Genomic DNA, 22161 nt, shown 5'->3' with positions numbered 1-22161 from the left:
TATTTTTACTGCTATAATTACGTTGGTAACCAGTTTATAATAGCAATAAGGAAGGTTTGTGGTATAAGGCCAATATACCACGGCTAACACCTTGCCCAAACCGGCTGCGCCATCGTGCGCTATCGTGCATAAATGTATTTTGCACCCCCACACCAAACGTGATCACGACACGCATGTTAAAATATCAAAACAAACTCTGAACCAATGACATTAATTTGGGRACAGGTCGAAAAGCATTAAACATGTATGTTAATTTAGCTAGTTAGCTTGCTCTTGCTAATTAACGTTCATTTGTCCTATTTAGCTAGCTTGCTGTTGCTAGCTAATTTGTCCTGGGATATAAACATTGAGTTGTTATTTTTTCCCCGACAATTAATCCACACATAAAACAGCCAACCGAATCGTTTCTAGTCATCTCTCCTCCTTCCATGCTTTTTCATCGTTTAAATTATATGGTGATCGCATCTAAACTTTCATTGTATTACCACGACTACCGACAAAACAGTTCGTCTTTCTATCACCCACGTGGGTATAACCAATGAGGAGATGGCACGTGGGTACCTGCTTCTATAAACCAATGAGGAGATGGGAGAGGCAGGACTTGCAGCGCGATCTGCGTCAGAAATAGGAACAACATCTATTTTAGCCCTTGGTGTCGCAGACGCTCRTTGGCGCGCGCAAGCAGTGTGGGTGCAATAATTGAATAACATGGATTTCTAAATTTATTTTGCGACGCTCGCGCACGCGACGTGTCCGGTCTGGTCAGCATGTAAGTCGCTCTGGATAAGAGCGTCTGCTAAATGACTTAAATGTAAATGTAAGGGTGGTATCCAGGCACTCCGCATTGCGTCATGCATAAGAACATCCCTTAGGAGTGGTATATTGGCCATATACCACACCCCCTCATGTCTTATTGCTTAAATAGACCTAAATACATTTGGAATGTTCATATCCATTCCTCTTGTCAACACTATCCTAGAACAAAAAGCATAGCTCTCAGCAACCCCCACCTTCCTCTTTCCTTTTAGGTTGCTTTCCCCTCCCCATAATTTGTTCTCCTTGTGAAAAACTTYCCCACTCCCTCCTCTTCCCAGCTAGTCCCATTTGGGTAGTCATCCTCAAATAACTGCTAGAAGGCCTATGTGTATAGCTTAACGTTTGTCTTTGAGGATGCCATCCCCTCACCCTTCATGCTCGTCACATGAACTCAGCGGATGAGGTTTGCAGGGTGAAGATGGACTACCATCCCGTGTGGTGTCTCGCTAGTTGTTGTTTCATAACAAATTTACGGTGGCTCTGTTTCTTTTCAGTTGAAAAGTCTGCTTTCACTTTGTTTTCATTTGTTAATTCCTGTTTCTTGTCCAACAAGTGCCTCCTGACTATAGGAAATTCCAATAGGCCTACACTATTTGAAAAGGGCACACCAGTCCAATGTGTGAGACCTGCGCGATAGAGGAGAGCACCTTCACTATCSCTTACCAGAATGACGGTGGAGTGTGAAATCCTCATCTGTTCATTATTTTGATACATGACATACAGGCCAACCCCACATTTAGCTCCAACCCCTCTCGTATAGACAGCGTCAAGGCCACATATTTCTATGTTTTGCTTCTCTGCTGACTGTTTGTACTGTCCTCCGCTGACTCAGGTTTGTACTGTATACTGTACTTGTGTTGTGGATAGCGACACTCACAGGTTTACATCTTTTTGCCAGTCATATTGGCCCCCTGGTTCCTGGAGTGAGTGTTGTGTCTGTGACATCCCACTGTAGGGAGAGGCACATCATACACTCTCCTATTTGGTTGAAAAGATATAGCCACTTGCCTCGCTATTTTTCCTAATTCCCACTTTGGAATGGGGAGGCTATCCTTCTAATTTACCAAAATGTGTTAGAGCCTAGCCATGCTGATGTTGCAAAGTTTGGGATGCAAATGTTTGGATGTATATTAACTCTAAGTACAATGTATGTAAATTGAAAACACTAACAGGTCTCTCCTTAGGTCAATTCTAAAGTGCTGGAGATAAGAAAGCCATCTGGTGGACAGGCAAGCCACTGATTAAAGTCCCTTAATTCTGGTAAGACACTGCCCTCTATTGGAGGCTAAAAGGTATCACACTGATGTCTCATGTCAAATTGAAATCTAGTCAAATTCTAGTGCACCTCTTCCCCTTTTCCACATTTTGTTACATCACAGCCTTCTTCCAAAATTGATTAAATAAAAATCATCAATCTAAACACAATACCCCATAATGACAAAGCGAAAACAGTTTTTTTTTTTTTTTGCAAGTGTATAACAAATAAAAAAGATAATTACCTTATTTACATAAATATTCAAACCCTTTGCTATGACCCTCAATTGAGCTCAGGTGCATCCTCTTTTCCATTGATCATCCTTGAGATGATTCTACAACTTGATTGAAGTCCACCTGTGGTAAATTTAATTGATTGGACATGATTTGGAAAGGCACACACCTGTCTAAATAAGGTCCCACAGTTGACAGAGCACGTCAGAGCAAAAACAAAGCCATGAGGTCAAAGGAATTGTCCGAAGAGCTCCGAGACAGGATTGTATCGAGGCACAGATCTGCGGAAAGGTACCAAAAAACTGAGCAATCGGGGGAGAAGGGCCTTGGTCAGGGAGGTGACCAAGAACCCGATGGTCACTCTGACAGAGCTCCAGAGTTCCTCTGGAGATGGGAGAACCTTCCAGAAGGACAACCATCTCTGCAGCACTCCACCAATCAGGCCTTTATGGCAGAGTGGCCAGAGGGAAGGCACATGACAGGCCGCTTTGAGTTTGCCAAAAGGCACCTAAAGAACTCTCAGACCATGATAAACAAGATTATCTTGGCTGATGAAACCAAGATTGAAACCTGGCACCATCCCTACGGTGAATCATGGTGTTGGCAGCATCATGCTGTGGGGATGTTTTTTAGCGGCAGGGACTGGGAGACTAGTCAGGATCGAGGGAAAGATGAACGGAGAAAAGTACAGAGATCCTTGATGAAAACCTGCTCCAGAGTGCTCAGGACCTCAGACTGGGGCAAAGGTTCACCTTCCAACAGGACAATGACCCTACGCACACAGCCAAGACGTGGCTTCGGGACAAGATTCTGAATGTCCTTGAGTGGCCCAGCCAAAGGCCGAACATGAACCCGATCGAACATCTCTGGAGAGACCTGAAAATAGCTGTGCAGCAACACTCCCCATCCAACCTGATAGAGCATGAGAGGGTCGGCAGAGAAGAATGGGTGAACTCCCCAAATACAGGTGTGCCAAGCTTGTAGCGTCATACCCTGTAATAACTGCTAAGGTACTTCAACAAAGTACTGAGTAAAGGGTCTGAAGACTTACACTACCATTCAAACGTTTAGGGTCACTTAGAAATGTCCTTGTTTTTGAAAGATACATTTTTGGTCAATGAAAATAACRTCAAATTGATCAGAAATAGTGTAGACATTGTTAATGTTGTAAATCACTATTGTAGCTGGAAACAGCTGATTTTTAATGGAATATCTACATAGTCATACAGAGGCCCATTATCAGCAACCATCACTCCTGTGTTCCAATGGCACGTTGTGTTAGCTAATCCAAGTTTATCATTTTATAAGGCTAATTGATGATTAGAAAACTCTTTTGCAATTGTTAGCACAGCTGAAAACTGTTGTACTGATTAAAGAAGCGATACAACTGGCCTTCTTTAGACTAGTTGAGTATCTGAAGCATCAGCATTTGTGGGTTCGATTACAGGCTCAAAATGGCCAGAATCAAATAACTTTCTTCTGAAACTCATCAGTCTATTCTTGTTCTGAGAAATGAAGGCTATTCCATGCGAGAAATTGCCAAGAAACTGAAGAGCTTGTACAACGCTGTGTACTACTCCCTTTACACAACAGCGCAAACTGGCTCTAACCAGAATAGAACGAGGAGTGGGAGGCCCAGGTGCACAACTGAGCAAGAGGACAAGTACATTAGTGTCTAGTTTGAGAAACTGACGCCTCACAAGTCCTCATCTGGCAGCTTCATTAAATAGTACCTGCAAAACACCAGTCTCAACGTCAACAGTTCAGAGGCAACTCCGGGATGCTGGCTTTCTAGGCATAGTTCCTGTTTTAKTGGCCAGTCTGAGATATGGCTTTTTCYYTGCAACTCTGCCTAGAAGGACAGCATCCCGGAGTCGCCTCTTCACTGTTGACATTGAGACTGGTGTTTTGCGGGTACTATTTAATGAAGCTGCTCCTTGAGGACCTGTGAGGCGTCTGTTTCGCAAACTAGACACTAATATACGTGTCCTCCATTTTAGAATAAGGCTGTAACGTAACAATGTGGAAAAAGTAAAGTGGCCTGAATACTTTCCTAATGTACTGTATAGCCCTCAGCCACGCACCACCTTTATGGACATCAAAGGGATGGATTGGTGTTMGAAAAATGGCAACACAGAACCACCACATAGCAGAGAACTTACTTTTGCTGACACAGTAGCAGATGCCCAATAGAGGTTGAATTGGTAGGTAATGCATTTTTATGGCAGTAGAGAAAAGGCCTCAATATTGTAATCCAATAGGATGAAAGTGGATGGATTTTATCTATGCATTTTTCTTACAGGAAGGAGAGCCCCAGGTGACTAGGAAGCAGTTGCTATCCCTGCCCAATAGGAAAGTATCAGATCTAGACAATGTATGGATTTGTGCACAAACTAGCATGTCAACAACTGTGACAAAGAATGTTTGATATACAGTTGCTGAATATTTATTTGCTACGTTATATTGATGTCCAAATTAAGCAAAAATAGCCTTTTTATCATTTTATTCAAGAACATTTAAAATTTCATAGGCGTCACAATAGCTCYTTCCACTGTTTTTACAGAACAATTTAATAAAATAAACAATAGAACAAATGATTAAGTTCACATTATTAATTTTGTGTGTTGATTGTGTGTTGACCTAATACAAGTTAGTGATTACTTTCAAACGGTGTCTTTTGTCTCCTGAATGAGAAGATCTGATGTTGATTCAAAACAGTTGGTAAGTAATTAATTAATATTACTTGTACAATAAAAAACTAAAAGGAGTGGCAAAAACCCTATTCCTCTTAAAACATTTTAGAAACACACTGTAGCTGCCTTTAATGTTTGGATTTATGTAGGAAAATAACATCCAGCAGTAAAAAAAAAAAAACAGGTCTAGTTTTTCGTGTGTTTTTTTTGAAAACTTTGACTGGATATGGACGGTATTAATTTAAACAAGGCATAAAAATGGATATGAATGTGACAACCTCTTGGAACAGCTYCATTACGTCAAATGCAAGCCCACAATGAACTATAAATGATACCTTTTAATATAAAAAAAACTTGGTAAAAAATACTTATTTTAAACTGTACAGTCACCAAGTACACAGAATGATCACAACTTCAAACAGTTCTTCATTTGGCGTCTCCAGCGGCCTCAACTTTCGCCTAGAAATGAAGAATGGACTTATTTCAGACATACAAAAAAAGAGAAGTTTATATGCAATGAATAACCCTGGGGAAATAGTCAACTTTGTTATATTCAAAAGAATAGAAAATAAGAAACCAACTATTTATGTATATTGAAGTGCATCTAACCCTGTAGGCCTACTGTATTGTTGCAGTGAAAATAATCTATTTTCTAGAGACCAGTTATTTTGTGCAACTCAATTCAATTACATGCACTAACTTATGCCAGAAGGGCAAGAAGCAAATAAATTACATAGAAGCCTAACACTATAATAACAGTGTAATATCAATTTCCACAGAACTGCTTGGTTAATATCATTCCACAATTCACACATAATTGAGTTGACTGCCCATCAAATATATAATGCATGTATGTACAGGTGGGCTGAATGAATCACATCCCCTAAGAGGTTGAATCCCCATCAAGGGGCAGTGCTGTTTGTTTCTGGTAAGGGTAACTGATGGATTGCAGACAAAGTCATGTACAGCCTAAAGTGAAACCAAATCTAAACCCTAATGGGGGAGAAGAATCACATTGAATAGATAGCAAACAGATCTTTTCAGGACACAAACCTCAGCCTTGGCATCACCGTTCTCAGCTGCCTTCTTTCCTTTGACTGGCTTCTGAAGAAGAAAAAACACGTTAGCCACTGGTGACTACTGAAAGAGTAAGTGTATTCTTTCCCCTCTCACTTCCTTCAAGATGTTATGCATCTTGTCAAATGCCCAGCAGTGCCAAATACTTGAGATTCTTTCCCTCATGTGGCTGTTAAAAAATATAATAAATAGGACAACTTCTGAGTTGATGCCAAAGGTCATGAATCAATAACGCTTAGGCTAAGAGTTAACACAACCGCTAATAAACTCTAGATGTGAAAACAGCACATTGAAGAACTCCAAGTTTAACTTTATTAACAAAAGACAGATCAAACAAATATTTAACATACTTTGGGTGCTGCCGCTTTTTTGGGTTTGGCCGCCGGTTTTGGCACAGGTCTCTGCCAAAAGATAAGACGGTAATAAGGGTAAGTAACACATGAGTTTGCAATACAAAGAAATGTACAGATCCTAAAGTAGCCTATTTCAATGGTAATACTTACAGATGACAAACGCGCGGAACGTCTTGCAGGCTAAAGAAAGAAACACATTTTACATATCTAACCATGACTCAACTACTACTATAACGACCCCACTTTAACAAACTACAACTTTTAAAGCATAAGGAATCCTTCATAAATAATGATTGCATAGATGTATCGACAAATTATCATTCATAAGCAAATGTCATGCTTTATAAAGGGTTTCAAACGAGTAATGCCACATTTGACAAAGCACCAACCTTTTATATCACCCTTTATGTATAAAATTGTGTTTACAAATTATCTGTGAAGCATTTATGTAGACCAAATTTCTCAAGACTTTATGAACATCCTATACAGCATTTGTAAGCTGTAGGTAAGTTAAAGTGTAAAAATTAGAAACAAATACACTAGTTAACAGTTTAGATTTAACATTGTGAATACTTGTATGCATACCTCATCGCCCTTGGTAGCACTCTGAAAGCAGAAGAAAAATGTTTAGAAACTGTGGAAATGGAATTCCTAAAGCACATTTTAAATACGTTGAATAATAAATAAATTCAGCTAATGTATCAGACAGTACTGCATATGCCTGGGTAGTAGAGCATAGGTCATTTTCAAAAAGTAAGGTAACTGGAGCGGATGTTATGTCCATTGTTGCCCTCTCTTATTCTATGTAGGCCCTTTGATCAAAATGAAGCATCACATCCCCAGAGAACATGCTGGGCTTTTGTATAATATAAATTTTGCATAACGGATTATATACACCACAGTGAGCGACTTAGCCACACATTTTTGATGACATACATTTCCACTGTTCTTGGCTACCTCTTACTTCGAAGAAATTCCCGCGCATATTCAAATTCAAATCTGTCCTGTCACAACAGTCGGGCGCGCTTGGCACTTCCTTTGTTTTGCGTCAATTCGCGCTCGACAGCCGTCAACAAGATGAAGTTCGCGCTCAATAAATTTACCTATCAACATTATTTCGACGAAGTTAAAGCGGCAAAAGATGCAGTGATGTGTGTTTTTTTTATTTTTTATATATAACTTTGAGGTTAAACGATAAACCCAATAGAAAAGGTAATTGAAAAGCACATATGCTGTTTGTGCATTCACAAAGATGCTAGCTAATGTTGGCTATGCAAAGATGGCAGCCTGACGTTGAAATTAGCAGGGCTGGGGAAAATGACTGAAGTTAACGTTAACAACTCTAGATAATGTTTGTTAAAAAAAATGCATTAGCAAGGAATTAGTATTTACTGGTAAAGTAGCGGATTCATAAGATTGCATTTAAGCGTTGCGTCGGGTGCAAATGATTGAAAAACGACCAAGCATCTTTTCCCACCAATTTTTGTGGCTCACCGATTCAAGCCTGCCTCAAACATGACTAGAAAACTAGACACCGAGAAGCTCGCAGGCAGCACATTGAACTAGATAAATCAATAGTTAAATCGTTATATGTATGAAATACAGCAGTTGAGCCCCGCGAGCTTCTTCACAACTTTCAAGAAACACCTAGCGTGTGATGCACAAATCGTACTTAGCTTGAGTGGATGAACTCGTCATAGGTATGCTCAACGTAGGACGAATAACCTTAATAAATATGGTTAATATCTTTACACTTTATTTCTTATGTAATTGTCCTTTTTTTATACGGTTTATTTGATATATTGATGCCTGCGTTGAGAGGATGACCCATTTTGCCGCCATTTCTAAACGACGACATACAGTACTGATGGAGACCAAATGCAATTTTAAAACGGAAAGATGCAAGCAAAAAAATACAAATATATTTGTTAGCCGGAATATTAAGCATTCCTTACCTTTCTTTTAGGCATATTGATGATTGTTCGGAAATTGCAACACAATTCCAAATATTTTTTTTAAAAATTGAAGTTGTTGGGTATCTCACTAAGCTCTTCTAGCCACGTTAGCAATGCAACAATGGTGAATGTAAAATAATGACCGAATGTAAAATATAAGATAGAAACCGGTTTGAACCAGTTTTTATATTTTAAGTCATACATTGGATGAAAACAAATCACGTGCTTGTGGGCGTCTCCATTTTCTTAAAGAGATAGTGCATGATATACCACCGCTGTAACAAGGTGGCGTGGTTTCTGCAGCAAAGACAGTAGGGAGAAACTGCTTCTCCAATCAAAATCCCCGATCACGCTTGTAGGCGATGTCATGGCGACGTTGGCTTGCTAAACTCATGCGCAGAAACACATAATCTTGTCTAAGGTTTGTCTCGCGCCGAACTGCGAATTTACAGGCCATCAAATCAAAGGCACCCCTTCCATATAAAGTACTTTTTTTGACAAATGAAAACGTGTCAATTGGTCAATTTCACGAAGTTGGAGTAATAACAAGTTCAACTACTTAATAGATTGGGTCGTTCATAGGTTGTACCTACATCTCCAGAAAATTAACAAAGGAAGAATGTTTCACTACTCTCACTGACTTCTTTAACCCCAAACCCCGGCCTTGTCTGCTTGATCTGCTTCACAAGCATTCCCGGCAGTCTCGCGATGTTGCCCCTCTGGGTTTAGAAACTTTGTGTCTGCAGTGTACATCACCCCGTCAATGATGCAAGATACAATATAAAACATCCTATAAAAAGTTACAAAATCATCCATCTGGATGTACAATTTGTTATGAATATAAGGAATGCACATTAAACTAAATTAACAATCACGTTTATTCTGCAAGATAAAGAAACTTGGTAAAAAATATAGTTGTTTTACATGTCAAATATGGGCATCCATGACCATAACAGTTATTGCACAATGACATTCATTGAAAATTTGACTTGACCAGTCCAGCACACATACACTATAAACTCAGCAAAAAAAAGGACCCTGTCTTTCAAAGATAATTCGTAAAAATCCAAATAACTTCACAGATCTTCATTGTAATGGGTTTAAACACTATTTCCCATGCTTGTTCAATGAACCATAAACAATTGATGAACATGCACCTGTGGAACGGTCGTTAAGACACTAACAGCTTACAGACGGTAGGCAATTAAGGTCAGTTATGAAAACTTAGTACACTAAAGAGGCCTTTCTACTGACTCTGAAAAACACAAAAATAAAGATGCCCAGGGTCCCTTCTCATCTGCGTGAACGTGCCTTAGGTATGCTGCAAGGAGGACTGCAGATGCGGCCAGGGCAGTAAATTGCAATGTCCGTACTGTGAGACGCCTAAGACGCTACAGGACGGACAGCTGATCGTCCTTGCAGTGGCAGACCACGTGTAACAACACCTGCACAAGATTGGTACATCCGAACATCACACCTGCGGGACAGGTACAGTATGGCAACAACAACTGCCCGAGTTACACCAGGAATGCACAATCCCTCCATCGGTGCTCAGACTGTCCGCAATAGGCTGAGAGAGGCTGGACTGAGGGCTTGTAGGCCTGTTGTAAGGCAGGTCCTCACCAGACATCACCAGCAACAACGTCACCTATGGGCACAAACCCACTGTCGCTGGACCAGACAGGACTGGCAAAAAGTGCTCTTCACTAACGAGTCGCGGTTTTGTCTCACCAGGGGTGACGGTCGGATTCGCGCTTATCGTCGAAGGAATGAGCGTTACACCGAGGCCTGTACACTGGAGCGGGATCGATTTGAAGGTGGAGGGTTCGTCATGGTCTGGGGTGGTGTGTCACTGCATCATAGGATTGAGCTTGTTGTCATTGCAGGCAATCGCACCGCTGTGCATTACAGGGAAGACATCCTCCTCCCTCATGTGGTACATCCTGACATGACCCTCCAGCATGACAATGCCACCAGCCATACTGCTCGTTCTGTGTGTGATTTCCTGCAATACAGGAATGTCAGTGTTCTGCCATGGCCAGCGAAGAGCCCGGATCTCAATCCCATTGAGCACGTCTGGGACCTGTTGGATCGGAGGGTGAAGGCTAGGGCCATTCCCCCCAGAAATGTCCGGGAACTTGCAGGTGCCTTGGTGGAAGAGTGGGGTAACATCTCACAGCAAGAACTGGCAAATCTGGTGCAGTCCATGCAGAGGAGATGCACTGCAATACTTGTTAAGTTTGCTGAAAATAAAAGCAGTTGACAGTGAGGACGTTTATATACACAAAAGTATCTGGACACTCCTTCAAAACTGGAGTCGGCTATTTCAGCCACAACCATTGCTGACAGCTGTATAAAATCGAGCACACCGCCATGCAATCTCCATAGACAAACATTGCCAGTAGAATGGCCTTACTGAAGAGCTCAGTGACTTGCAGCGTTGTACAAGTCAGTTCGTCAACTTTCTACCCTGCTAGAGCTGCCCATGTCAACTGTAAGTGTTGTTATTGTGAAGTGGAAATGTCTAGGAGCAACAAAGGCTCACAAATCACACTTCACCATCTGGCAGTCGGACGAACTAATCTGGATTTGGCAGAACTGTAAAGGTTGGAGAAATAATGGTCTGGGGCTGTTTTTCATGGTTCAGGCTAGGTCACTTAGTTTCAGTGAAGGGAAATCTTAACGCTACAGCATATGACATTCTAGACGAGTCTGTGCTTCCAACTTTGTGGCAACAGTTTGGGGAAGGCCTTTTCCCGTTTCAGCATAACAATGCCCCCGTGCACAAAGCGAGATCCATACAGAAATGGTTTGTCGAGATCAGTGTGGAAGAACTTGACTGGACTGCACAAAGCCCTGACCTCAACCCCATCGAACGCCAACTTCAAGACAGGCCTAATCGCCCAACATCAGTACCCGACCTCACTAATGCTCGTGGCTGAATGTTCCAACATCTAGTGGAAAGCCTTCCCAGAAGAGTGGAAGCTGTTATAGCAGCAAAGGTGGACCACCTCCATATTTTTTTATTTTACATTTTATTTAACTAGGCAGGTCAGCTAAGAAAAAATTCTTATTTACAATGACGGCCTAGGAACAGTGGGTTAACTGCCTTGTTCAGGAGCAGAACGACAGATTTTTACCTTGTCAGCTCGGGGATTCGATCTAGCAACCTTTTCAGTTACTGGCCCAACACCCTAACCACTAGGCTACCTGCCGCATATTAATGCCCATGAGTTTGAAATGAGATGTTCGACGAGCAGGTGTCCACAAACTTTTGGTCATGTAGTGTAGCTGGTGCTGTGGTAAATGGTTGCCTCCGATGTGTATCTTCTCAGGGAGTGAGTACTCCGATTTCATTGTGAATATCAATCCAACAAGAATATCTATGGCATGCATTTGACGGACAGATTTTACAGAATTTATATAATTATTAGCTCTTTACCAGGCTTATCTTTTTATTAGACTTTGATCAGACTTCTCTTTTAGAATACACACACAAATATCCCACATACAGCCCCATAGGGGTAAAAACACTCATACAAAATAAGAAGTTTCAAACCACTCAGCCTTTTAGGGAAGAGGAGGAGAGATGGGATTGCTCCACCAATTCAAGATGGGGAGCATTATGTTCCCCTCCTCCCCTCTTTATGCCAGAGCAGCTTGGCTGGTTAAGTCAGTAAGGAAGGAGTCTCTCTTGTGCTGGAGTGCACCAAGGAAGTTCTGAACCCGTTCCTCTCGGCTGGCAATGTAGTTGAGCAGTGCTTCCTGTCTCCTCTGGGCATCCAGGGGCTTTCCATTGCCGTGGTGCTGTAGGTCTGCTACACAGGCCCGGTCTGCCTCATGCTGCTGTAGGGCCTGTCCTTCTCTGTGTTGATCTCTGGCTTTCTGCAGTATACATAGGGATCAGTCATTCAAGCAGATCACAGTGTTCCATACAACACAGTAGTTTACTACAGGTATTCAGATGATCCTTCTAATGAATTCTTGCTCAATTCTGGAAATGCAACGTGAAATAGTGTGGCAAAAGTGCACACACGTTTAGAGATTGGGGAAATATCGTACAGTGGAATGTACGGTATGTGGGGGATGAATGAAGGAAAGAGAGAGATCCTACCTGAAGAGGTCTGTGATTGAGCTGATACTGCAGAATGGCATCACACAGGTTCCAGAAGGAGTACTCTGGCCACAGGACTGACTGGAACACTAAGCAGGAGTGGGACGTCTGCAGAATAGCACAGATTTTTTTATTCTTTTTTACATTTCTGTCTGCAGCGTTCTATAAACATTTCATACCACTGAATAATCCCTATGGGTAACACCAGACAGCCTACATTTACAAAGAATAAGTCACAAGGTAGTGGGGGAGGCAGCTAAACCAGAGGGTCCACTGTCTGTCACTGAAGTCACTGAACAGGAAGTAGGTCTTGTCCTTACCAAAGAGGATGCTAGGCAAGAGGYTAATCTCATTAGCATTCAACGTCACGCTGGAAACAGTAAGGAGTATCTTTCTCCTTACCTGCCACAGCAGGAAGTCACTGAGTCGCACCTCTCCAGACGTGCGAATGAGCAGGTCAGGATTGGGAGAGTTACTGCTGTATAGACACCGACTCAGCAGGGCCTCCGACACATCACTGGACACAACAACCGAGACAAGACAATAGAAACGAGCAGAAAAACAATTCAGAAAACAAATCTAGATCTGTGATAATGCAAATTTAACAATTATATTTGAGAGGGCCATGAATGCACTCTTATGTAATATTCCTCTTCTGAATCTCTGTTGAAGTAGTTTACCTGGATTTGATAAGTCCCTGCTCCACACCCCAAGCCATCTCTCTGACGGCATTAGCGATTTCATGTCTTGAGGTGTAGGCAAAGCACACATTCAGAAAGCATCTGTTGTCAAAAGAGGGTGGGCCATTAATAACTTAGTTATTACAGCTGTAAGAAGCCACTCCTGAAGACATCTTAGATGACTGAACAGAAGCCCATGTGTTGTTTTATGCATAGAGAAATTGCATTGCACTATAAACAACTGCAGTCCAGCATCTGCAATAAACCTTGACGCATTTGTCAGAACTGCAATGTTTTTCAGATGGCTGCACACAAGCTCACAGCCACCTCAGAGAAGTGAGGAGCAGCAGGATGATGAGGTGGCGGTGCCTACTTGTTATGAGTGCTGGTGGCCACCACAGCCCGGGCTATGTGCTGCTGCAGGTCCAGAGGCAGTAGAGTCAGGTCTCCCAACACCCGGATGCACACCCCATGCTTCTCCAGATTCTCCCTGGGTTGGAAGAGGGCAGGCATGACCAAGTCAGGGTTTCCTTCAATTGCTGGCTTTTGGTCCCCCCCACCCCCCCCCCCAAACAACAAATGATAAAATAAAACTAGTTGCCGGCCAAATTGACCCGTTTGGTAAAATAATTTATGGAGATACCAGTCGATCTATAGGTTAATTTGCATAATTTAGTGGAATTCAAATTGGTGTGTGTTATTTTCGTTAGTCGTCATGTTATCTTATCAACAACTACCACACGCATACAGAATAAAGGACTATTTTGGAGGAGGGGATGTTCCTGCGACTACTCAGCGGTTGCTGCATTTATAAGCTCATTCCTTGCATAAACAATCTTAAATGCAAATCCCATGTAAAAAAATATAATATATATATAGATATACAGTGGGGAGAACAAGTATTGATACAGACTGACAATTTTGCAGGTTTCCTATTACAAAAGCATGTAGAAGGTCTGTAATTTTTATCATAGGTCACTTCAACTGTGAGAGAAGGAATCTAAAACAAAAATCCAGAAAATCACATTGTATGATTTTTAAGTAATTAATTTGCATTTTATTGCATGACATAAGTATTTGATACATCAGAAAAGCAGAACTGAATATTTGGTACAGAAACCTTAGTTTGCAATTACAGAGATCATACGTTTCCTGTAGTTCTTGACCAGGTTTGCACACACTGCAGAGCAGGGATTTTGGCCCACTCCTCCTATACAGACCTTCTCCAGATCCTTCAGGTTTCGGGGCTGTCGCTGGGCAATACGGACTTTCGGCTCCCTCAAAGATTTTCTATTGGGTTCAGTTCTGGAGACTGGCTAGGCCACTCCAAGGACCTTGAGATGCTTCTTACGGAGCCACTCCTTAGTTGCCCTGGCTGTGTGTTTCGGTCGTTGTCATGCTGGAAGACCCAGCCACGACCCATCTTCAATGCTCTTACTGAGGGGAAGGAGGTTGTTGGTCAAGATCTCGCGATACATGGCACCATCATCCTCCCCTCAATACGGTGCAGTCGTCCTGTCCCCTTTGCAGAAAAGCATCCCCAAAGAATGATGTTTCCACCTCCATGCTTCACGGTTGGGATGGTGTTCTTGGGGTTGTACTCATCCTTCTATTCCTCCAAACAGGCGAGTGGGAGTTTTAGAGCAAAAAGCTCTATTTTTGTCTCATCAGACCACATGACCTTCTCCCATTCCTCCTCTGATCATCCAGATGGTCATTGGCAAACTTCAGACGGGCCTGTGACATGCGCTGGCTTGAGCAGGGGGACCTTGCGGGCGCTGCAGGATTTTAATCCATGAGCGGCGTAGTGTGTTACTAATGGTTTTCTTTGAGACTGTGGTCCAGCTCTCTTCAGGTCATTGACCAGGTCCTGCCGTGTAGTTCTGGGCTGATCCCTCACATTCCTCATGATCATTGATGCCCCCACGAGGTGAGATCTTGCATGGAGCACCAGACCGAGGTGATTGACCGTCATCTTGAACTTCTTCCATTTTCTAATAATTGTGCCAACATGTGTTGCCTTCTCACCAAGCTGCTTGGCTATTGTCCTGTAGCCCATCCCAGCCTTGTACAGGTCTACAATTATCCCTGATGTCCTTACACAGCTCTCTGGTCTTGGCCATTGTGGAGAGGTTGGAGTCTGTTTGATTGAGTGTGTGGACAGGTGTCTTTTATACAGGTAACGAGTTCAAACAGGTGCAGTTAATACAGGTAATGAGTGGAGAAACAGGAGGGCTTCTTAAAGAAAAACTAACAGGTCTGTGAGAGCCGGAATTCTTACTGGTTGGTAGGTGATCAATACTTATGTCATGCAATAAAATGCAAATTAATTACTTAAAAATCATACAATGTGATTTCTGGATTTTTGTTTAGATTCCGTCTCTCACAGTTGAATGTACCTATGATAAAAATGACAGACCTCTACATGCTTTGTAAGTAGGAAAACCTGCAAAATCGGCAGTGTATCAAATACTTGTTCTCCCCACTGTATATATATATATATATATTTCTCAACTGATAATTGAAGCGCGCCTCCCATTCAACATTTAAGTGCAGGCAACAGGATATCAGCGATTCAACATGTAAGCTGGAGGCAGTATGCATTTTGAAAACATACTTAAATTGTTTGAACTCTGCATGTTTTACTTCATATTATGAGGCATGTCCCATAGGGCGGCGCACAATTGGCCCAGGGTCGTCGGGTTTGGCCGTCATTGTAAATAAGAATTTGTACTTAACTGACTTGCCTAGTTAAATAAAGCTAAAAAATAAATAAAAGATTGCTGCAATGTAGCCTATAGGCAAAATCCGACCATGGAAACGTGGAGGCAATTCTTTTACAAATATTTTATAGACAGCGCGTGATTTTAAAGTTTGGGGAAGCTTACAATTTATCCAACCATTTCTACCAATTCTGATTTTTATATGTGCATTTTCGTTTAACAGTTTCATTTCAATAATAACGTTATCGTTTCTCAAAATCATTGTCACGTGGTTAATCATAAAAATCGGAATTAAAATGATAAAAATCTAAGTTAAAATTCTACTAACGCGAGAGCACCAGCCTCTGCCATATGGACACATTGATGATCCATTAGCAGCTAAAGAAATGAGCGCATTGAACTCATAGCCTATAACTCAAATTGTCAGCTAAGTAAAAATACAGTCGACAAATAAAAACAGAAAATATGATACATTCAGGTTCTTTCAAATCACATTCATCTCTCTACTCAACCTCTCCTGCCTCCCTTTCTATCTTCTTGACTTGAGTTATAGTAAAGTGCAACATTTGTATCAAATCCATCAACTGGGTCTGGCCCGAAGCTTTCGCCAGTGAACTTGCAACATCTTATCAACTAGCCTATTCCAGGCCCTTAGAGTTTCCCGTGCTAATGAGACAGCTATTTTTGCCTAAGGGGAAAGTGTTCAGGTATTTTATGAAGATTCAACTGGATATATGGGCTTATCCGATCATTATATTTTTCTCTTTCACACCGACGCTTGGTGATTATCGAGGGGGAGATTGTAGGGAAGATTGTTTAAATAGCCTACTGTGAAGAATTATAGTTTTAGTAGTCTTTTATTATCATTCGGCAATGGATGTTAAAAAAAACGATTTCGTTGACTTTACTATATTTCCGTATTTACCGCCCCTTTTTTGTCTCAACATTTTAAATTATACCCAAGACACTTTATCGTCACACATATTTGAGATGCTTTTCACTGACAACCGCAACTCAATATTCAGGTAGGCCCATTGCCACGCGCACTGCCCACATTGAATGAGTCCCAAATAGGCATAGGCCTACTAGCTTGTGATTTGAAACAATCCACAGCAATTTTTTTAAAGAAGATAATGATCCTCGATTCTTCTGCGGCTAAGTCATGCTTTCTGGTGAAGTATTTTGAATGATTTTAGTCATTTCTGTATTGACAGGAGTAGTTATATAATTGTGGCACATTTATTTCAATTTACTTCCCTAGTCATAGCTTCAGTATGTTGGCTGAGAGCTTCTCAAAAAGGTTAAATTCACCTTCCCTTATGCCATTTCCTGTTCTATTGGTTCATACTTTATTTTGTTGTCCAGAAGCCAAAGGCACAATCATAGTCATATTAACAACCCATCCTAGTTGTTGCATCTTTAGATCCCCCCTCTTTCCACAGTATGTTTCTAAATTAGATTTTCATCTCGCATATGGAACATTTAGGCAAATGTCTCAAAATTAAGTTTTATTGGCTGCTTCATTACAGGAGTTGCATGTTCTGTTAAGATGAATTACCATAATCTAAGTGTGATTTCTGTTATTCTGAGTACCATGGGTGGATGCCCTAATGGTTTACGCACCCAATGCATATAGGTCCGGTAAATTTCTCAAATGGCCGGTGAATTTAAATCTTCCCGGTCACGTTGTCCGGCGCCAAGTGAAACCCTGGGCCAATTACTRAAACATCCTCCTTGTCGAGATTTTAATTAAAGTATCTGTAAAACATCTGTAAAACATCTCCCTTGAGCCCTTTTAGCTTTTCTCCCAGTCCCTCTGACTGTGGAAAGAAAACCCTTAATTTAGCAGGTAGCAATGCTGCTTTCTCTCCCACTCACTGGGACTCCTACACCTATGCATCTTTAAAAGGCAGCACTCTGGCTCCTCTGTTCTGACACTCACTGTTCTTCTAGCAGTCGGATGAATTTCTGCTTGGCCAGCTCCATTAGGCCGTCCACCTCGTCTTTAGACCGCTTGAAGTTCTCGATGCTGAAGGCGTACACCGTGACCTCATGGATGCTCAGGTTCAGGCACCAGCGTAGTGTCTAAAGGAAGGAGCCACCACGGTTGATCATCAGTAAAGCCAACATAAGAGTAGTATGTATTTCTAATGTATTTGGTGACAGCCCTATACAAATACATGTTATGATGGTAATGGTGAAGAATATGGTTGAAGTACAGTTGCCTACCTGTGAATGCTCATGCAAAAGGGACAGTATGAATGAGAACAMCTATGATAGAAAGAACAATAACGACATCATGACATGACAYCGATGTCCCCTGGGAACCTCACCTCTGCCAGTTTGTCAAAACCCTGTGTGTGTCCCTCCTGGCGCTCCACCTGACGCTTGCGGGCATAGCGCCGGTTGCCGTCCATGATAAAGGCCACATGTTTGGGCATCGGGCCAGCCTGGGAAAGACCAAGGAGGGGGGGATGGATTCCATACAGATAGAACCATATTACATATCATATAAATATGGTTGTGATTTAATTAATTCAAATATCCTCAGAAGGTGTGCATTTGCAAATAGATAGTCATACCTTCAGTATGTTGGCTGAGAGCTTCTCAATGAGGTTCAATTCATCTTCCCTTATCCACGACATATTTAAACTCTGACACCCCTGTGGAGATGCATGCAYTACATCTTATTACATATATTAGAGATGCATATAAACCGATACCTATAAACAAGCAATTTATGAACAAGGTTAGCCGTTAGGCTTGTATGACAAATTCAGCAGTCCCTGGTTTGTATAGCCACGGGCTGCATTAGACACAGTAGTGAGAGGTATGTAGCATAGTTACACATAGAGCATAGGCCTAGTTCAGTGGGGTGCATCAACAAACGTAACGGCAGTGCATTCATTGACAGTTAGTAGGATAAGGTCTTCAGAGGCCACTACTTTCTAGTCTTGAGCTGTGCTACAGGGGCCTTTTACCACATACCAGACGTACAGGGAGGTCTGAAATGATTGACACCCTTGATAAAGAAGAGCAGAAATGACTGTATAAAATAAATAATTCAAATACTGAGCTATATTGTATGCTCCAAAAGAAATTGGGAAATTATATAATTTTAGACTAATACAATTGCTCAGAGAAAGAGATTTTGTTTAACAAGTAATATWTTTTTTCTCAATAAAAGGTAGGGGTCAAAATGATTGACACCCCAGCTGTGAATACCTTTCAATAGCTCAACTTGCGGGGATAATGGCACGGAGMCCTTTTTGGAGAACACATTGGGAGGGATCTTAGACCATTCCTCCATACATAATCCTTCCAGATCCTTGATATCCTTTGTCTGCGCTTATGGACTGCCCTCTTCAATATACCCCCACAGTGGAGGTGTCATAATACCCATAAAACCTAGAGGTCAAACAGGGAAATGGTTCTGAGCAAAACGATGCTGCCAACATACTGACTCAATTCTAGCCACTTTAATAATGGAAAAATTGATGTAATAAATGTATCACTAGCCACTTTAAACAATGCCACTTTATATAATGTTTACATACCCTACATTACTCATCTCATATGTATATACTGTACTCTATACCATCTACTGCATCTTGCCTATTCCGTTCGGCCATCACTCATTCATATATTTTTATGTACATATTCTTATTCATTCCTTTACACTGTATAAAGTAGTTGTTGTGAAATTGTTAGGTTAGATTACTTGTTAGATATTACTGCATGGTCGGAACTAGAAGCACAAGCATTTCGCTATACTTACATTAACATCTGCTAACCATGCGTATGTGACAAATAAAATTTGATTTGATTGGAACCATTTCCCTGTTTGACCGCWAGGTTTTTGGGTATTATGACTCATACTCTTGTACTCTATTCAAACCACAGGTTTCCAAATGGGGTTTAAGTCCGGAGACTGAGATGGCCATTGCAAAATATAGATTTTCTGGTCAATTAACCATTTCTTTGTGGATTGGTTGGGACTGGTTGGGGTTATTGTCTTGCTAGAAGATTCACTTGCAGCCAAGTTTTAACCTCCTGTCAGAGGCAACCAGGTTTTGCTGTTGACCTTAACAAGGAAGCAGTGGAAGCAAAATAGCCCCATAACATCAAAGATCCACCACCATATTTTACCGTAGGGGTTATTTTCTACTCATGCATTCTCATTTAGACACCAAACCCACCACTAGTGTGTGTGTGTGGCCAAAGAGCTCTATTKTCATGCCTCGAGTTTGCTAAACAGCACTGGCACTTGGATTGGAACCAGGAGTTGGGTTAAAAGGTTAGGGGAAGGGTTTGCTAAAAGGGTTAAGGTTAGGCTTAGCTAACATGCAAAGTAGCCAAAAAGTAATAAGTAGCTGATAATTAGCWAAAATTGTCCATGATGAGATTCGAACCMCCATCCACCTCGACCAACCACCCTGCTTTAGTTTTTTCCTATCTTATGTAACCATTCCAAACCTAACATCATACTAATTTGAGTGTCCCGGATTCACGTCTAGTCTATGAGACCAGCCTGAGCTACTGGTATCTTATTGCATTGTAAAGTGTTCTAGCCTGTAATGAACATTGTTTTGTGAACAGTAATTAACAGTTGCAACATTTCTAAATGCTGTGTTGCATTATTTAAGTGTGTTAACTTCTGTGCAGCATAAGTGTGGCGCTGACGTGATGCAGCCAAGAATCTCAGTGAGTGCAGTGGTTCCTSAGGACAGGCTAGAACTAGCAATGAGTAAGTGAAGCAGGCATGAAGCGCTCGCGCTATAATGAGACATCAGCTGCGCTGATAGACAGACTTGTTCCTCTCTCAATCAGTAGATGACGTCAGACAATTTATATAATTTCCGAAAGTTTAAAACAATTATAGTACCAAACCTTTTTTCATGTTCTAGTTTTTTTTTTTAAGTAGTGACGTTTTGGTTTACCGTGCAACACTAGTTTGGCGTTAATGAGAATGCATGAGCAGAAAATAACCCCATACCTACTGTAAAATATGTTGGTAGACATCCACATCATCGGCTCCTGGGGAGCAGTTTTTGATGGGGGTTAACTGCCTTGCCCAGGGGCAGAACAACAGATTTTTACCTTGTCARCTCCGGGATTAAATCCAGCAACTTTTCGGGTTACTGGCCAAACGCTCCTACCCGCCAGGCTACCAAAACAAGGTTGTCAATAATTTTGACCCTTGCCTTTTTGAGAAAAACATCTATTTCTTGTTAAACAACATTTCGTTCTCTGAGCAATTGTATTAGTATAAACTAATATAATTTAAAAAAAATGTTGAGCATACAATATAGCTAGTACTTGAATTATATATTTTATAGCCATTTCTGCTGATCTTTATGGGTGTTAATGATTTCRGACCCCACTATCTGATTAGTTCTGATACACACGCCACTAGTCTACATGCATGCATGCATAAACGGGATATATTTACCAAATAATATTCTGATAACTAGCTAAATTATATGAGTATGCATCTCTGATTCATGTGGATCAGGTCTTGGATAGCTACATAGTAATMATAGCTAATGTAGCTAACTAGCTAACAAAACTCAAGCAAACCGGACAGGGAAAGATAACCAATGAATGAACACTGTTTGAAATGTACAAAGCAATTGCACTTTGCACTAAAATAGTCGATTTCATTCATATTGTTGAAAGAGATCATGAATTATCAACATCATCAGCTGCATTTTTACATATTTCACATACCTTCCAACTCACAGTTTAAGATGACGTCCCCTTCCTTATTCGACGGAGTGACGTATTCAAAAGACCGACCACTTCCTCCTGGAACTGTTTGTACAGATTTCTCTGCATGTGGATTGACATGAAAGTTGTTCAGGTAAATTGATGTTCTGTTGTTCGAATAGGATGTTTAAACATTTACTGGATAGGTTTCAAATTGGACTCAGTGCTATACGGGATCTTGGGACGTCCCTACTGAAGTGGAATTTAAACTAGGTAAGGGTTATGGTTAGGGGTTTCCCAAACTCCGTCCTGGGGACCCCGTGTTGGTTTTTGCCCTAGCACTACACAGCTGATTCAAATAATCATCAAGCTTTGGTTGTTTGAATCAGCTGCGTAGTGCTGGGGCAAAACCCCAAACTTACACCCCTTGAGGTCCCCAGGACAGAGTTTAGGAAACGTTGATAGGGTAGGGACGTCCCAAGAATTCTGGATAGCACTAACTATGTACAGCTCAGCTGCTACGCCAAGATAACCCGTACAGCAGCCTCCAGTA

General features: G+C 41.4%; 1 protein-coding gene and 1 long non-coding RNA gene across 4 annotated transcripts; both read right to left on the bottom strand.

Moving 5' to 3' along the window:
• Nucleotides 1-4795: 4795 nt before the first annotated feature.
• LOC111959154 (uncharacterized) lies at nucleotides 4796-8551 on the bottom strand. The gene is made up of 6 exons (XR_002876622.2): nucleotides 8383-8551; nucleotides 7013-7033; nucleotides 6578-6607; nucleotides 6425-6475; nucleotides 6051-6101; nucleotides 4796-5456 (listed from the first exon to the last, which is right to left on the bottom strand). It is a non-coding gene; the product is annotated as an uncharacterized lncRNA (long non-coding RNA).
• Nucleotides 8552-9242: 691 nt separating this feature from the next.
• Nucleotides 9243-22008, bottom strand: LOC111959143 (dehydrodolichyl diphosphate synthase complex subunit DHDDS). Of its 3 annotated transcripts, none has more exons than XM_070437361.1 (9): nucleotides 21617-22008; nucleotides 18482-18551; nucleotides 18233-18349; nucleotides 17842-17984; nucleotides 13550-13666; nucleotides 13177-13278; nucleotides 12899-13013; nucleotides 12497-12604; nucleotides 9243-12267 (listed from the first exon to the last, which is right to left on the bottom strand). In XM_070437361.1, exons 2-9 carry the CDS (start codon nucleotides 18542-18544, stop codon nucleotides 12028-12030), a joined length of 1005 nt encoding a protein of 334 aa, XP_070293462.1. In that variant the 5' UTR covers nucleotides 18545-18551; nucleotides 21617-22008; the 3' UTR covers nucleotides 9243-12027. The 3 variants fall into 3 exon arrangements, with proteins under 3 accessions (XP_070293462.1, XP_023836378.1, XP_023836377.1); XM_023980610.2 differs by having other exon boundaries at nucleotides 18482-18562; nucleotides 21642-22008; XM_023980609.2 differs by having other exon boundaries at nucleotides 18482-18562; nucleotides 21630-22007.
• Nucleotides 22009-22161: the final 153 nt, after the last annotated feature.

The sequence above is a fragment of the Salvelinus sp. IW2-2015 genome, linkage group LG35 (assembly GCF_002910315.2).
Source record: "Salvelinus sp. IW2-2015 linkage group LG35, ASM291031v2, whole genome shotgun sequence".
Lineage (NCBI taxonomy): Eukaryota > Metazoa > Chordata > Actinopteri > Salmoniformes > Salmonidae > Salvelinus > Salvelinus sp. IW2-2015.
Note: the sequence above shows the minus strand (reverse complement) of the source record. Positions and strands in the feature narration are given on the sequence as shown.

Coding starts and splice junctions, on each gene's coding strand:
- LOC111959143 (XM_070437361.1), bottom strand. CDS start 18,544: ATGTCGTGGATAAGGGAAGATGAATTGAACCTCATTGAGAAGCTCTCA. Junction 17,985..18,232: donor GTTTTGACAAACTGGCAGAG/GTGAGGTTCCCA, acceptor TCCTTCCTTTAG/ACACTACGCTGGTGCCTGAA. Junction 13,014..13,176: donor CAGGGACTTATCAAATCCAG/GTAAACTACTTC, acceptor TGTTGTGTCCAG/TGATGTGTCGGAGGCCCTGC.